The sequence below is a fragment of the Budorcas taxicolor genome, unplaced genomic scaffold (genome assembly GCF_023091745.1).
Source record: "Budorcas taxicolor isolate Tak-1 unplaced genomic scaffold, Takin1.1 scaffold146, whole genome shotgun sequence".
Classification (NCBI taxonomy): domain Eukaryota; kingdom Metazoa; phylum Chordata; class Mammalia; order Artiodactyla; family Bovidae; genus Budorcas; species Budorcas taxicolor.
The window spans coordinates 175985-191793 of NW_026291605.1; the positions used below are offsets into that span (position 1 = coordinate 175985).

At 45.6% G+C, this 15809-nt stretch overlaps 1 protein-coding gene across 3 annotated transcripts; it reads left to right on the top strand.

The window, feature by feature from the left end:
- Nucleotides 1–6446: 6446 nt before the first annotated feature.
- Nucleotides 6447–14596, top strand: LOC128071104 (protein N-lysine methyltransferase METTL21A). 3 transcript variants are annotated; one of them, XM_052664068.1, is made up of 4 exons: nt 6447–6492; nt 7346–7525; nt 8952–9063; nt 13696–14596. In XM_052664068.1, the coding sequence occupies exons 2-4, from the start codon at nt 7379–7381 to the stop codon at nt 14091–14093; spliced, it is 657 nt and encodes a 218-aa protein (XP_052520028.1). In that variant the 5' UTR covers nt 6447–6492; nt 7346–7378; the 3' UTR covers nt 14094–14596. The 3 variants fall into 3 exon arrangements, with proteins under 3 accessions (XP_052520028.1, XP_052520029.1, XP_052520027.1); XM_052664069.1 differs by lacking the exon at nt 6447–6492 and adding an exon at nt 6604–6685; XM_052664067.1 differs by lacking the exon at nt 6447–6492 and adding an exon at nt 6759–6924.
- Nucleotides 14597–15809: the final 1213 nt, after the last annotated feature.

Consider the following 15809-nt stretch of genomic DNA (forward strand, 5'->3'; position numbering starts at 1 on the left):
TTGTTGAATCCCTATTATCAAAAAGGTAAGAGATTACAAGTGTTGGTGAGAATGTGTAGAGAAGAAAACCCTTGTGCACTGTGGGTGGGAATGTAAATTGCCACACTCACTATGGAAAACAGTATGGAGGTTCCTCAAAAAATTAAAAATAGAACAGAATTACCATAAAATCTACCTAGAGGCTTCCCAGGTGGTGCTAGTGGTAAAGAACCTGCCTACCAATACAGGAGACATAGAGACATGGGTTCGATCTCTGAGTCGGGAAGATCCCCTGGAGGAGGGCATGGCAATCCACTCCAGTATTTCTCAGTATTCTTGACTGAGAAATTCCAAGGACAGAGGAGCCTGGAGGGCTACAGTCCATGGGGTCACAAAGAATCAGACATGACTGAAGTGACTTAAGATAGCAGATCTTAAAAGTTCTCATCACAAGGAAAAAAACTGTAACTATGTGAGATTATGGATATTAACTAAACTTGCTGTGATAATCATTTTGCTATATTTATATATATATCATGTTATTATGTTGTATACTGTAAACTAATGCAAAGTTATATGTCAATTATATCTCAGTAAAACTGGGGAAAAAAAGATGCTCCATGTCACATGTAATTAGGGAATTGCAAATTAAAACAGCAATGAGAGGCCACTACAAGCCCATTAGAATGGCCAGCATTCAAACACTGACAACATCAAATGCTGGTAAGGATGTGAAGCAATAGGAACTCTCATTCATTTCTGATGGGACTGCAAAATCACAGTCACTTTGGAAAGCAGTTTGGCTGTTTCTTATAAAACAAAACATACTCTTCCATGTGACTCAGAAGTGATGCTCCTTGGTCTCTACCCAAAGGAGGTGGAAACTTATGACCATAGAGAAGCCTGTACAGGAATGTTTATAGCAGCTTTATTCATAACTGCCAAAACCTGGAAGCAACCAGGCTGTCTTTTAGTGGGTAAATGGACAAACTGTACTACATCCATACAATGGAAGGTGTGTCATTCAGCACTTAAAAGAAATAAACTACCAAACAATGAAAAGATATGAAGGAACCTTAAATGCACACTAAGCAAAAGGCTACACACTGTACGATTTTAACTATATGACGTCCTGGAAAATGCAAAACTTTTTGGAGTTAAAAAAAAAAATCAGTGGTTGCCAAAGGTTATGGATGGATATGTGGAAGACAGAGGATTTTTAGGAAGTGCAACGACTCTATGTGATACTCTAATGGTGGGTACATATCTTCATTTGTCCAAGTTCATAAAATGTACAACACCAACATGCTATGGAGATCAGTGGAGAAATAACTCCAGAAAGAATGGACAGAGCCAAAGCGAAAACAGCACCCAGTTGTGGATGCGACTGGTGATGGAAGCAAAGTCTGATGTTGTGAAGAGCAATATTGCATACGAATCTGGAATGCTAGGTCCATGAATCAAGGCAAACTGGAAGTGGTCAAACTGGAGATGGTAAGAGTGAACGCTGATGTTTTAGGAATCAGCAAACTAAAATGGTCTGGAATGGGTGAATTTAACTCAGATGACCATTATATCTACTACTGTGGGTAGGAATCCCTTAGAAGAAATGGAGTAGCCATCATAGTCAACAAAAGAGTCTGAAATGCTGTACTTGGATGCGATCGCAAAAACGACAGAATGATTTCTGTTCGTTTCCAAGGCAAACCATTCAATATCACGGTAATCCAAGTCTAAGCCCTGATCAGTAATGCTGAAGAAGCTGAACTATAAGACCTTTTAGAAGGTTCTATGAAGACCTATAAGACCTTTTAGAACTGACAGCCGAAAAAGATGACCTTTCAATTATAGGGGACTGGAATGCAAAAGTAGAAGTCAACAAACACCTGGAGTAACAGGCAAATTTGGCCTTGGGGTACAGAATGAACCAGGGCAAAGGCTAATAGAGTTTTGCCAAGAGAACGCACTGGTCATAGTAAACACCCTCTTCCAACAACACAAGAGAAGACTCTACACATGGACATCACCAGATGGTCAACACCGAAATCAGATTGATTATATTCTTTGCAGCCAAAGATGGAGAAGCTCTGTACAGTCAGCAAAAATAAGACCAGGAGCTGACTGTGGCTCAGATCATGAACTTCTTATTGCCAAATTCAGACTTAAATTGAAGAAAGTAGGGAAAACCACTAGACCATTCAGGTATGACCTAAATCAAATCCCTTACGATTATACAGAGGAAGTGAGAAATAGATTTAAGGGTCTAGATCTGATAGATAGAGTGCCTGATGAACTATGGATGGAGGTTCATGACAGTGCACAGGAGACAGGGATCAAGACCATCCCCAAGAAAAAGAAATGCAAAAAAGCAAAATGGCTGTCTGAGGAGGCCTTACAAATAGCTGTGAAAAGAAGAGAAGAGGAAAGCAAAGGAGAAAAGGAAAGATATACCCATTAGAATGCAGAGTTCTAAAAGATAGCAAGGAGAGATAAGAAAGCCTTCCTCAGTGATCAGTGCAAAGAAATAGAGGAAAACAACAGAATGGAAAGATCAGAGATGTCTTCAAGAAAATTAGAGATACCAAGAGAACATTTTATGCAAAGATGGGCTTAATAAAGGACAGAAATGGTATGAGCTTAATAAAGGACAGAATTGGTATGGACTTAACAGAAACAGGAGATATTAAGAAGAGGCGGCAAGAATACACAGAAGAATTGTACAAAAAAGATCTTCATGACCCAGATAATCATAATGGTGTGATAACTCACCTAGAGCCAGACATCCTGGAATGTGAAGTCAAGTGGGCCTTAGGAAGCATCATTACAAAGCTAGTGGAGGTGATGGAATTCCAGCTGAGCTATTTCAAATCCTAAAAGATGATGCTGTCAAAGTACTACACTCAATATGCCAGCAAATTTGGAAAACCCAGCCACAGGACTGGAAAAGGTCAGTTTGCATTCTAATTCCAAAGAAAGGCAATGCCAAAGAATGCTCAAACTACCACACAATTGCACTCATCTCACATGCTAGTAAAGTAATGCTCAAAATTCTCCAAGCCAGGCTTCAACAATACGTGAACTGTGAACTACCAGATGTTCAAGCTGGTTTTAGAAAAGGCAGGGGAACCAGAGATCAAATTGCCAACATTTGCTGGATCATTGAAAAAGCAAGAGACTTCCAGAAAAAACATCTATTTCTGCTTTATTGACTATGCCAAAGCCTTGACTGTGTGGATCACAATGAACTGTGGAAAATTCTAAAAGATATGGGAGTACCAGATCACCTGACCTGCCTCTTGAGAAATCTGTGTGCAGGTCAGGAAGCAACAGTTAGAACTGGACATGGAATAATAGACTGGTTCCAAACGAGGAAAGGAATACATCAAGGCTGTATATTGTCACCCTGCTTATTTAACTTATATGCAGAGTACATCATGAGAAACGTTGGGCTGATGAAGCACAAGCTGGAATCAAGATTGCTGGGAGAAATATCAATAACCTCAGATATGCAGATGACACCACCCTTATGGCAGAAAGTGAAGAAGAGCTAAAGAGCCTGTAGATGAAAGTGAAAGAGGAGAGTGAAAAAGTTGGCTTAAAGCTCAACATTCAGAAAACGAAGATCATGGCATCCAGTCCCATCACTTCATGGCAAATAGATGGGGAAACAGTGGAAAAAGTGTCAGACTTCATTTTTGGGGGCTCCGAAATCACTGCAGATGGTGATTACAGCCATGAAATTAAAAGATGCTTACTCCTTGGAAGAAAAGTTATGACCTAGACAGCATATTAAAAAGTAGAGACATTACTTTGCCAACAAAGGTCCATCTAGTTAAGGTTATTGTTTTTCCAGTAGTCATGTATGGATGTGAGAGTTGTACTAAAAAGAAAGCTGAGCACCGAACAACTGATGCTTTTGAATTGTGGAATTGGAAAAGACTCTTGAGAGTCCCTTGGACTGCAAGGAGATCCAACCAGTCCATCCTAAAGGAAATCAATCCTGAATATTCATTGGAAGGACTAACATTGAAGCTGAAACTCCAATACTTTGGCCACCTGATGCTAAGAGCTGACTCCTTTGAGAAGACCCTGATGCTGGGAAAGATTGACGGGAGGAGAAGGGGATGACAGAGGATAAGATGGTTGGATGGCATCACCAACTGAATGGACATGAGTTTGAGTAAACTCCAGGAGTTGGCGATGGACAGCGAGGCCTGGCATGTTGCAGTCCATGGGGTCACAAAGAGTCAGACACGACTGAGCAACAGAACTGAACTGAACTGACAACACCAACAGTGAAGTCTAATGTGTAAACTCTGGTCTTTGGGGGTGATAATGATGTGTTACCGTAGGTTCATCAGTTGTAATAAATGTACCATTCTGGTGGGAGATGACAAATGGGGGAGGCTAGGCACCGGGCAGGGAGTGTTTGGGGAATCGTTGCACTTTCTTGCCAGTTTTGGCATAAAACAGCCAGTTTTATGCCACTAACATAAAAAAGTTAGTGATGAATAACTGAGCAAAGCAAAGAAAGGAAAGAAAAAAGGAAAACATTTTCACTGGTGACCTTCAAAGTTCTTCAAGTCACTTTTGCAGCCCAGGGTACCAGCTTTCTAAGGAAATCTGGACAGAGAGCAGAGCACGCCCCCTGCGGGATTCGAGAGGAATAGGAAGCGGGGAAGCGGGGGTCGCGGGCTGGTGGTGGTCCAGGCTGCCGGCCGGAATCACCCGGGAAGCTCTGAAAAATAGGATTGCTCTAGGCCCCACCGCTTACCAGCTGAGACTTTGCAGTGGCGGCATCCAACTCTGCAGGGCTGAAAAGCGCTCCAGTTTATTCCAAAGTGCAGGCGGAGCTGAGACTCGCTGCGAGAGAGCGGCGGCGGGTGGGTTGCGGGGTCTGGGGGTCAAGATCCAAGAGGAAAAAGAAACCTTCCAGGGAGAAGGAGGGTAGCCCTCATCTCGTCATTTTTGCCCCCCCTCCCTCCAACCCCCAGCGCAGTCACATTCCTGGATGCTCTCTCCAACCGCGTCCCTCCCAGGGGCCTGCGGCCAGATGCCACACTCTGAGCAGCTTTCGTCTCAAGAACGGGTGCCCCCAGGGCAGGTGCGCTGACCTTTCGGCCGGGGAAGGAAGGAGACAGGATTCCGGCTGACAGCGCTAGCAACAACCCCGGCCAGGGTGCCGCGTGCGGGCTCCGAGAAGGGCTTTGTCGCGTTTCCCACTCCGCAGCCACGGAGCACGCGAATTCACTAATTCGGACTTCACCTTGGTGAGATGGTGGATGGGTGATGGGTGGTGGATGGCTGACCACGTATTCTTAGGGGCGAATTTTCTCCTACACCCGCTAACTGACCACCCTTAAAACTAAAAACCCGCAAGCGCACAGATTCTAAGACCACACACACACAAAAGCGCGAGCGCGAGAACTAGCGCACAGACTGGCACCGAGACCCGCCGCCTCTCCAGCGCCAGGCGGGGGGCTTCGCGGTCCCCGGCCGCCGTGGCACCCACGCCCTCCGCGCCCCCGCTTCTGCAGCGGTGTATATCCACTAGTGTAGTAGTGTTAGTCACTTAGTCGTGTCCGACTCTTTGTGACCCCATGGACTATGGCCCTCCAGGCGCTTCTGTCCATGCAATTCTCCAGGCAAGAATACTGGAGTGGGTTGGCATTTCCTTCTCCCATCCTGATGGTAGCGGACACTGTAAACATTTAGGCATAAAGTGTTGGCTAGCATAGCTCACCAGTAGAATGAGATCACCTGTTGGCTCTCAGCACCGCCCTCAGTGTGGCGATCTGCTCCCGTTTGGTGCTCAGTAGGGACTTGAACTTGAGGATCTCTTTCATTAGGGCTTTCTTGTCTTTATCGACCACGGGGTCTGCAGCTCCTTGACGAGACAGTTGCAAGGACCGGTCCACGGCTTTCTGCAGATGTTTGATTTGGTCCCGGAGCATGGCATTAAGGTTGTAGATATTCATTGGTTCTTTGCGAATGTCACTTGTATCTAATACTGGAGATGATGGCGGGGCAGTAATAACAGAGGGTATCGTAAAGCGGAATAATCATACTGTTAATGCCTAGTATTTAAGTTCAGGATCGACTCCGCCCAGTTTAAGTTCAGGATCGAGTCTGCAGTGGTCGTTATAGAACTCCCCGATTTAGACAGCGTGGATCCCCCACGAGCTCCACCCTCGGCGGCCAGAGAAACTGACTTGCGGGTGCGGATACCTTGCGGACACACGCGGCGGGAACCGCGCCCCGCCCCCGCCCCCGCCCCGCCATCCCCGCTCTGGGTCCCCACACTGCACCCGCCGCTCAGCGTCGCTGGCGCTCGGGGATCGCTTGTTCTGGGAGGGCGGGGGACCGGAAAAGGGTGGCCCAGCGCCGGCCGCCCGCCCCCGCCCGCCCCGGCGGTCTACCCGGTCTCTGGCCCTTTAAAGCCGGTCATTTCCGCCGGCGACCTTGGGGGCGGGGAGAGCAACGCGCGCGCCTCGCGAGGCCGTCTCCGGAGCCGTAAGTAGAGGCCAGGCCGTGCCGCGGCCCCCAGTGCGTGGCCCGCCGGGCTCCCGGGGCGCTGGCCGCGCCCTCGGCGGGGAGCTTCCGGCGCTCCCGGGGCGGGGTGAGGCCGGGCCGAGCGGGCGGCCCCTCTCCAGGCTCCCGCCCCTACGCCGCAGCTTCCCGTGGCCCCGGGGCCCGGCGGAAGGACGTGCGTCTCTGTCGGCCGCCCGGTTTGGGGTTGGGGGCGGGCGACTCCGGGGAGGGCTCGCAGCCGCGGAGGGGGGCGACTCCATGCCGGACCCAGGGTCCCGCTCCCCGCGAGTGATTCACAATGCCCGAGTGTCTTTCACTTTCAGTCTCCAGGAAATGGATCTGCGTAGACCGTGTATATCCAGCTGGTACCATAAACCAGGATAACCACAACGTTAACCCCAGGTTGAAGTTCAGGTTCGAGTCCGTGGTGGTCCCCACTGAACTCACCGAGCGAGAGGGAGCGAGGGGAGACCAACACAAAGCAACAGATGCCCCGCCGACCGCGGCGGGTTGCAAGCCGCCGTCCACGCGGGCCCAGGCGGTTTAGAAAGCGCTACTTTCTCCGCGCCCTGAGCTGTCACCTCCACTTCGCTCACTCATCGCGCTGCGGATTCACTGAGTGGTTACGGCTGAGTGTATAGGGCACCCAGCACCTTTGGCTTGAATTCAGAGCGAAATCTCACTTCCCAGGAGGGCCGTGCAAAAGGGATTAGAGACTTCGCCTCAACTCCTTCTTCTTTTGAACTTGTAACAATTGGCTTTGAGCATTTGGAGCTACTAAAGAGATCATGCATTTTCTAGCTAGAGCCTCACTCAAGATTCTTTTGCCCTACAGCTTGGAGGGAGCAGAGAGCTGGGCGGGGGCGAGATGGCCCTGGTGCCCTATGTGGAGACCGTGGAGATGGGGCTGCAGAGATTCCACAAGCCTCTGGCCACCTTCTCCTTTGCAAACCACACGATACAGATCCGTCAGGACTGGAGGCAACTGGGAGTCGCAGCGGTGGTTTGGGACGCGGTAAGTGATCCCCGGACGCCTCTGAAAATATCAGCAATTGATGATAAGACTGCTCTTATTTTTGAAAAGTTAACAGCTTTGTTGGCTTGTAATTCATATACTGTACCTTTCACTTAAAGTTTTTTTTTTTTTTAAAGTAAATTCACAAAGTGGTGCAAGTACCACTATGCTCAGTTTTAAAACATTGCATCACCACACCCCATCCCCAGAAAACCTCTACCCATTAGAATCATTTTCCTGCACCCCACCTCACCAAACAGATTGCATTTTAAGGGTGAGTAAAGAAAGCTGAGAGAAATTAAATGACTTGCCACTGGAGCCCCTAGCTGCTTTGGACACTAGTTTAACACTGCACAAAGGAAATGTAACTGACAAAGCCCCGCAGGAGGATCATGTGTTTTCTTTAAGTTTTCCATAGTTGTCATGATCAAAAAACGACACTGTAATGGCTACTTTTTCCTCTCCCCAGCCCTGTTCTTTGAACTGCTTGTGGCAGACTTGCCCTCAGCCTCTAGCCACACCTGGGATTCAGTGGGAACTCAGGATTCAGCGAATGCTGGATAAATGATTGGCATAGATACAGTTTTACAATCTTAACATTGTATTGCAGGTGTCAGAAACATTCAGGGATACAAAATATTGATATATCTGTAACCCAGTAGTACTACTTCTTGGAATCTAGTCCAAGGTAACAAGAAAAGTTTTCTTAGAAAGAGTAATAAAGATACAGAATAGTGAGGAATGGATGAGTCTCCTTCATTCTCACTGAGAAGAGGAATTGCTTGGTATACTAATAGTATGTGGCCATGAAAAATTAAAATGATGTTAAGAGCATACATGATTTTTAGAGTTGTTTGCAAATGCTAACTCACATATCAAGTCCAACCCTTCATCTGAAACTTACCCCTTGAAGTCCGGTCGCTGTGGGGTGATGAGTGTTAGGGGCTCAGGAGAGAGGGATGCACCTCCGAGAGACTTCGTGGGGCTCTGCTTGTCCCCTTTGGTTGTGGCCTTGCTGATTTGAACTGGGTTTAGGAACTGGACATGCCTTAAGCCAAATCACAGAGACTGTTCATGTCAGCTCTGCCAGAATGGGTTTGTACACCTTGAATGTCAGAGTGCTGTGACACAGAAGTTAACCTTCCCAGATTCAGCAGGACCCGGTCTTGGATGGGCAGAATCACTGACTGCTGCTCTCCCCCTAAGGGCCTCTGGTGGGGCTGGGGGCAGCTGGGCTGTGGGACTTGGTATCCATGTTTGCTCTAGGTGACCCTACCAGCAGCAGCTGAGTTCCCATGGGTGCTGTTAACCTGGGAGTTGAGCTTTGCAGTGGGAGGGGGTGTGTGGTAACTTCCTGGAGCATGGAGCCTGCTGGAAATCCTAAAGCGCTTATTGACCTTAACTGTCATACTGTGTTTTGACTCAGGCTGTCGTTCTTGCCACGTATCTGGAGATGGGCACTGTGGAACTCAGGGGCTGCTCTGCTGTGGAGCTGGGTGCTGGCACAGGGCTGGTGGGCATAGTGGCTGCCCTGCTGGGTGAGTGTGACGCAGGGCTCCCTCCTGTGTGAGTGGAGGGGTCGCCTTTTCATGACGCAAACCCATTGTTAGTTTCCCTCTTACTGGGTTACTGTCCTTCTCCTTGTACTTATTATGAGTCACAGGCCACAACTGCTATGCTCACAACTCCAGGAAGGCTCATTCCTTCTCTCTCTGTCTCTCATCCTGTTATTTATATTCTCACTGGAGATGCTTTGCCCACTTCAATTCTGTGATGATCTTAAGGAGACTGAATTCAAAGAGAATTATCCAATTCATGTGTTTTAAAAAAAAATTTTTTTTTATTTTACAGTTTTAGGTACCGACCTCCTGCAATGCAGGGGAAGCAGATTTGATCTCTGGGTTGGGAAGATCCCCTGGAGAAGGAAATGGCAACCCACTCCAGTATTCTTGCCTGGGAAATCCCATGGAGCCTGGCAGGCTATACAGTCCATGGGGTCTCAAGAGCTGGACATGACTTAGCAACTAAACCACTATCCCTGTCTCTATATTTGGATTTACCCCCAAGGAAGTAAGGAGAGCAGAAAATCTTTTACCTTTGTTGCTGAGGAATCTTTGGTGGTTTGTTCCTTTTAGGAAGGGTTGGGCCCCCTGCAGTTTGAACTGACATCTTCTATTAAACAGTAGGTAGTTCTGACTTGATGTCAAGGTGTGTGTGTGTGTGTGTGTGTGTGTGTGTGTGTGTGTGTGTGTTTTGCATACAGACATTAATTTAGGCCTAGAGCATTTTTAACCTTCATTTCTATTTCATAATTCATTGACTCTTTTGACAAAGAGTTGACTGTTGACAAATTTTTTGATTCTTTACAACTTCTGGCTTGTGCAGTTCAAGCTATTTGATAATTGGGTAGACCTGCTTCTAAGATACAATATATACTATTCCTCACTTCAGTATTGTCAGCTGGGGCTCTTGTTTCTGCTTCCCTGGGTCTGGAGTGGGGCCCAAGAGCCTGCATTTCTTATGAGCTCCCAAATGATGACAGTGATGCCCAAACTGCTGGTCCTCAGACCACGCAGAGGTGGTCAGGATCTAGAATTCCATCATGTGCGTACAAGTACTTGAGGACCCACTAAAGCCCCACTTCTGTCCTGTTCTTTTTCTGGTAACATATCTTTTTCAGTATTCCTTTCTCTGTTTAGATTTTGCCTTCTGATGGGGAGCATAGGCAGGGGCGGTGGGTGGAATTATGTACCTAGAAGCTGACTTAGGTCCATCTGTATGACATCACTGGAGAAGGCAATGGCACCCCACTCTAGTACTCTTGCCTGGAAAATCCCATGGTTGGAGGAGCCTGGTAGGCTGCAGTCCATGGGGTCGCTAAGAGTTGGACACTACTGAGCTACTTCCCTTTCACTTTTCACTTTCCTGCATTGGAGAAGGAAATGGCAACCCATTCCAGTGTTCTTGTCTGGAGAATCCCAGGGATGGGGGAGCCTGGTAGGCTGCTGTCTATGGGGTCGCACAGAGTCGGACACGACTGATGCGACTTAGCAGCAGCAGTCTGATATGACAGGTGGCACTAGTGGTAAAGAACCCACCTGCCAATGCAGGAGACATAAGAGATGTGGGTTTCATCCCTGGGTCGGGAAGATCCTTTGGAGAAGGGAATGGCAACCCATTACAGTATTCTTGCCTGGAGAACCCTGTGGACAGAGAGGCCTGGTGGGCTACAGTTCCATGGCGGGGCAAAGAGTCAGACACGACTGAAGCGACTTAGCACACAAGCGTGTCTGATGTCACAGCACTTTCAGTCACTGGGGAGGCCCTCACTGATACCACCTTTTGTTCTCCTCGCATTAACCTTATATCATCCGTATGTATGTTAGGTATGTTTTAAAATTTTCATTTTGCCAGTGAAGCTGGAAGTTCTGGGAAACTAACCCACTTTCTGAAGTCCTGATCAGTGTTGACCTGAGACTCAAACCAGGCTTGTCAGATACAGCAGCCTGAGTTCTTTTCTTTCTGCAATACTAACCCTCATCTCGGTGACATGAGAGGAGTTAACTGGATGAAGAGATGAAGTTTCTTTTGTCTCTTCCTGAGAACAAGGGCCTCCTCACTGCTGGCAAGACAGAGTGTTGTGATGTGCACAGGGTTAGAGGCCCACTAGGCGCTGACCTTTTTTTTTTTTCAATTTAATTTTACTGAAGCATAGTTGATTCCCAATGTCATGCCAACTTCTGCTGCACAGCAAACCGACCCAGGCATATATATACATATATACATTTTCCATTTTGCTCCGTCACAGCATACTGAATACAGTTCCCTGTGCTACGCAGTAGGACTTTGCTGCCATTCATCCCACATACAATAGTTTGCACCTGCTGATCCCAAACATTGGGAAATATGCCCTCCTGCCCACTCCCTCACCACCCCCCAGCCGCAAGTAAGCACTCCACCTGCTCTGACTTCTTTTAACTCTTACTAGCTGTGTTACCAGAGAAGGCCATGGCACCCCACTCCAGTACTCTTGCCTGGAAAATCCCACGGACGGAGGAGCCTGGTGGGCTGCAGTCCATGGAGTCGTGAAGAGTTGGACATGACTGAGTGACTTCCCTTTCACTTTTAACTTTCATGCATTGGAGAAGGAAATGGCAACCCACCCCAGTGTTTTTGCCTGGAGAATCCCAGGGACGGCGGAGCCTGGTGGGCTGCCATCTATGGGGTCACACAGAGTCGGACACGACTGAAGCGACTTAGCAGCAGCAGCAGCAGGTTGCTTCTAAGTCCTAGCTATTGTAAACAGTGCTACTATGAACATTGGGGTACATGTGTCTTTTTCAGTTGTGGTTTCCTCAGGGTATATGCCCAGTAGTGGGATTGCTGGGTCATATGGTAGTTTTACTACTAGTTTTTTAAAGGAATCCCCATCCATATTTTAATCATAGTTATGATTGTGATTCCATACATGTGCCTATGCATTTGGTTATTCCCCTGCCTAAGTTACCTTCTCAGTGGGGCCTTTCCTTTCAAACCAACTCTCTTACTTCCTGATGTTTTATGTCTCTTTTTCCTGCTTTATTTTTTTCTTAGTGTGTACTTCCGACTAACATACTGGACATCCTACTTTTAAAAACACCCCTTGCTGCCTCTCTCCTCGCTTAAATGTAGATTCTGTGAAGGTAGGGGTCTTTGTCCCATGGCTGATGGCAGCCACCTGGATATTTATGGAATTGGTGGATGTTTTGGGGAATGGTCAACTGACAGTAAGATTCTGCTGAAACTTGTGGCACACTCGGCAGGTCAGAAGTAGCCTCAGAAACCTCTGAGGCAGGCATTCGAGGAGGTTTCCATCTAAGAGCTATTAATGTGAACACCGAGGTGACATGGAAAACCACATCACTCCAGTGCTGACAGCAGAGTGCTCAGTAGACTGTTAGGAAGTCCAGAGGTAAAGTTCTAGGTCAAAGCAGGAAAAGGCTTGTTACCGGGAGAGATGGAAAGTATCACTGAATTCTACTCACCAGGCAGCATTCTGGCTAGCAACAGTGATAGGTGCATGCATCTGTCAACTTGCACATTTTCACACTATCACACTCAGGACTGAGTCACATGTCCAGCTGAATTATATACCCTAATATGTTCTATGTCAAGATAAGAAACCTTCAGTGTAGACTGTACTGAAATGGTGCTGCCAACAGCTGTTCTGGGACCCTCTGGGGGATTGCCCATGAAGATTGCAGACTGGAGGATGCAGATGAAAAATAACTTACGAAAGAGTTAAATGTAATGTTTATGTTTTAGAATTTACAGGGTTAAAACCAAGCAGGATTATGTGTATGACAGTGTTAATGCAATGTAGATGAGGTGTTTCAGGGCTGACCTTATGTAGTTGCTTCACCTGAAGGGTAACTACCATTCAGACTTCTCTCCGCCATACTGGTTCAAAAAGTTGAATCTCTTAGTTCATTGTAAACAACCCACAAGAAACAGATTAATACAATACTGCCTCCTTTATTTTACACATTGCTTGTAGAAACTTAGCACATAGAGAACATTATTTCACCTACAGGACTGTAATACAATCTTGTGATTTTTAACTTTATCGTTTTTCCATAATTATATATAAATGGAATGATTACATATAGATTGGCTGCTTCCTGACAGCGTAAGTAGAGGTAGATTGAAATTTCTTAGTAGCCAGTTAATCTTTTCCATGCTTCCTTTTAAAGCTTTAGCCCCAGAAAGGAGCCTTTCTGTGTTTAAAAGTATCTTGCTGTCTTCATAATCGTTTGCACCCAGATTTTTCGTCTTTGGCTTCAGTTTTGCCCTGGAGCCTACTGACTTGAAGATGGTAACCTAATGAATGAAGTGTAATGGTAGACACTTATGGAGGGTTGGGCCACTTCTGCCTGCAGATTTCAGAAGCATCAGCTAGCGTTCACTTGGGTGCTTTGTATTTAATTGGCATAATATCTGCAAACAGCAAGAAGGAGTCATAGAGGCAAACCGGAGGTTCATGTTTACCTGCAGGCGGCAGAGGAGGAGCTTCTGGCCATTGTTCTGATACATCAGGTGAAATGTGTAGAGTCGCTCACCTGCTGTTTAACTTGACCCCTCTACTTGTTAATTATACTGATGTGTGCATTACTTTCTGTCCCACATTCTAGGTGCTCACGTGACTATCACGGATCGAAAAGTAGCATTAGAGTTTCTTAAATCAAATGTTCAAGCCAATTTACCACCCCATATCCAGCCCAAAGCTGTTGTTAAGGAGCTGACTTGGGGACAAAATTTGGGGAGTTTTTCACCTGGAGAATTTGACCTGATACTTGGAGCTGATATCATATATTTAGAAGAAACATTCACAGATCTTCTTCAAACATTGGAGCATCTCTGTAGCAACCACTCTGTGGTTCTTTTAGCTTGCCGAATTCGCTATGAACGGGATTACAACTTCTTAGCAATGCTGGAGAGGCAATTTACTGTGAGTAAGGTTCACTATGATTCTGAAAAAGACGTACATATTTACAAAGCACAGAGGAGACGCCTGAGAGAGGACTTATAATTGGTTCCAATTTATAAGAATGTTGTCACTGAGTGTATCAATTAAGGTCTTACATGGGGAATATAATCATATGTAATAAAGTAGCCCGCTGTACAAGTTTAACCAAAGGTTCTCAAAAGACAAAGCAAATGGGCAGTTTTAAAACAAAGCAGCACTTTGTCCCATAGCTGTGACTTCTTTAGTTATATTTTACTAACTCTGAAATTCAGTTAACATTAAAGGAAAGTGTGAGATTTTGGTTTGTGTTGTTTCTGTGTCCCATACGCTCCCTCTCAAAAAACAATTTTCATCGATGCTATGATGAAGGGTTGGTGTAAAGAACTTGTTTTGGTGAGGCTAGGTGATACAAATCATTTAAAACACACTGTAAGACATACGTTTATCCCAGTTTTCTAATTTTCTGAGTATAAGACAAGAAGCTTAATGTACATTCCCTAATCTGTTAATACTATTGAAATCTTTTGTCTGATGTATTTAGGCCTTAAGTACTTTTGGTTACTAGAGATTAGGATGTGAGTTTTCTGAGGTCTCATATGGTTTTTTGGTGTAATTTCAGATTTAGGTATATAAACAAAAGTAAATAAAAATAAAAATTTAGTTACTTTTTGGTAAGCTCCTAAAATCTTGGACCTCTGTGTGCTGGGAATAGGTTATCTTCTTCAAATCCAAAGCTGTAGTATCTCCTTTCAGCTTTACCCTTTCTCGAATGTGTTTGTATTTCTCAAATGTTGTTTTGTAGGCTTTCCCTGCCTCCTCATGATGCACAGGATGACAGGAAAAGGAAAAGTTTTAGACCTCACCCCTCGATGGGAGGTCGACTCCCCACGTCTCAGCTCCTTCCACATTGCACTTGTAACTGTTTAGTCAGTGTTTGTGTGCCCCAGAAGATTGCACAGTTCTTGGGGGGCCAGGAATGCTTCTGCCTCTTTCATTATGGTCTCCCCAGTATCTAGTATATCATAACCAAAGATTTGTTGAATGAAAAAGATACATTACAGTTAGAGGGTATTGATCTTTGGATTGACTGATTGCTACATTGTTTTATGATTACCTTTGATAGACTTTATGAAGTCACACACATACCCTGGCCTTTTGTTTTTTACCCCCACAACGTAAAACCTTAAACAACAGCTTAAACATTTAGACCACAAGAATATTATAATCTCAGTATGATGTTTCGTACTAGATAGATTTCTTTGTAAAACAATAGAAACAAGACCTCCTCCCTCTTAACCTTTTAATGACTATTTTGGATGTGTCATATTTTAAATAGAGGTTTAGATAGAGGTTTTACTTTAATACAGGCGAATTTAAAGTTCTGAGCATTGTGATGTACCAGTTCAACACAGTTCTGGTAAATGCACATGAAATGGAAATATCCACAGATAACCGAATCCAGAAAATGCCAGTACTGTACCATGGGCCTGGAACATCTTTAAAAACAAGTAAAATAAAAGCCCTGTAATATTAACAACATTGTAATGAAAGGCCAATCCCATCTAGGTTTGTTACTAGAAATGAATATATTAATTGGAGTTCAGCTCCTTTGCTTGAACATCCCTGGCTTTGGAGAGAGCCACGAGAATGTCCGGGTATGGATGGGGTGGGGTGGGGGCAGTAGACTGCTTGGATGTACTACCAAGTGAAGTAAGCTGTGATTGGGTTCTCTTACATTTCTGTAAAACATAAAGAATCAGAAAAGGTGGAAGGTAACTT

What these genes read in the sequence shown, in the direction of transcription:
- LOC128071104 (XM_052664068.1), top strand. Translation starts at nt 7,379, where the DNA reads ATGGCCCTGGTGCCCTATGTGGAGACCGTGGAGATGGGGCTGCAGAGA. An exon ending in CAGCGGTGGTTTGGGACGCG is followed by an intron (nt 7,526 to 8,951) that starts GTAAGTGATCCC and finishes GTTTTGACTCAG; the next exon opens with GCTGTCGTTCTTGCCACGTA. An exon ending in CATAGTGGCTGCCCTGCTGG is followed by an intron (nt 9,064 to 13,695) that starts GTGAGTGTGACG and finishes CCCACATTCTAG; the next exon opens with GTGCTCACGTGACTATCACG.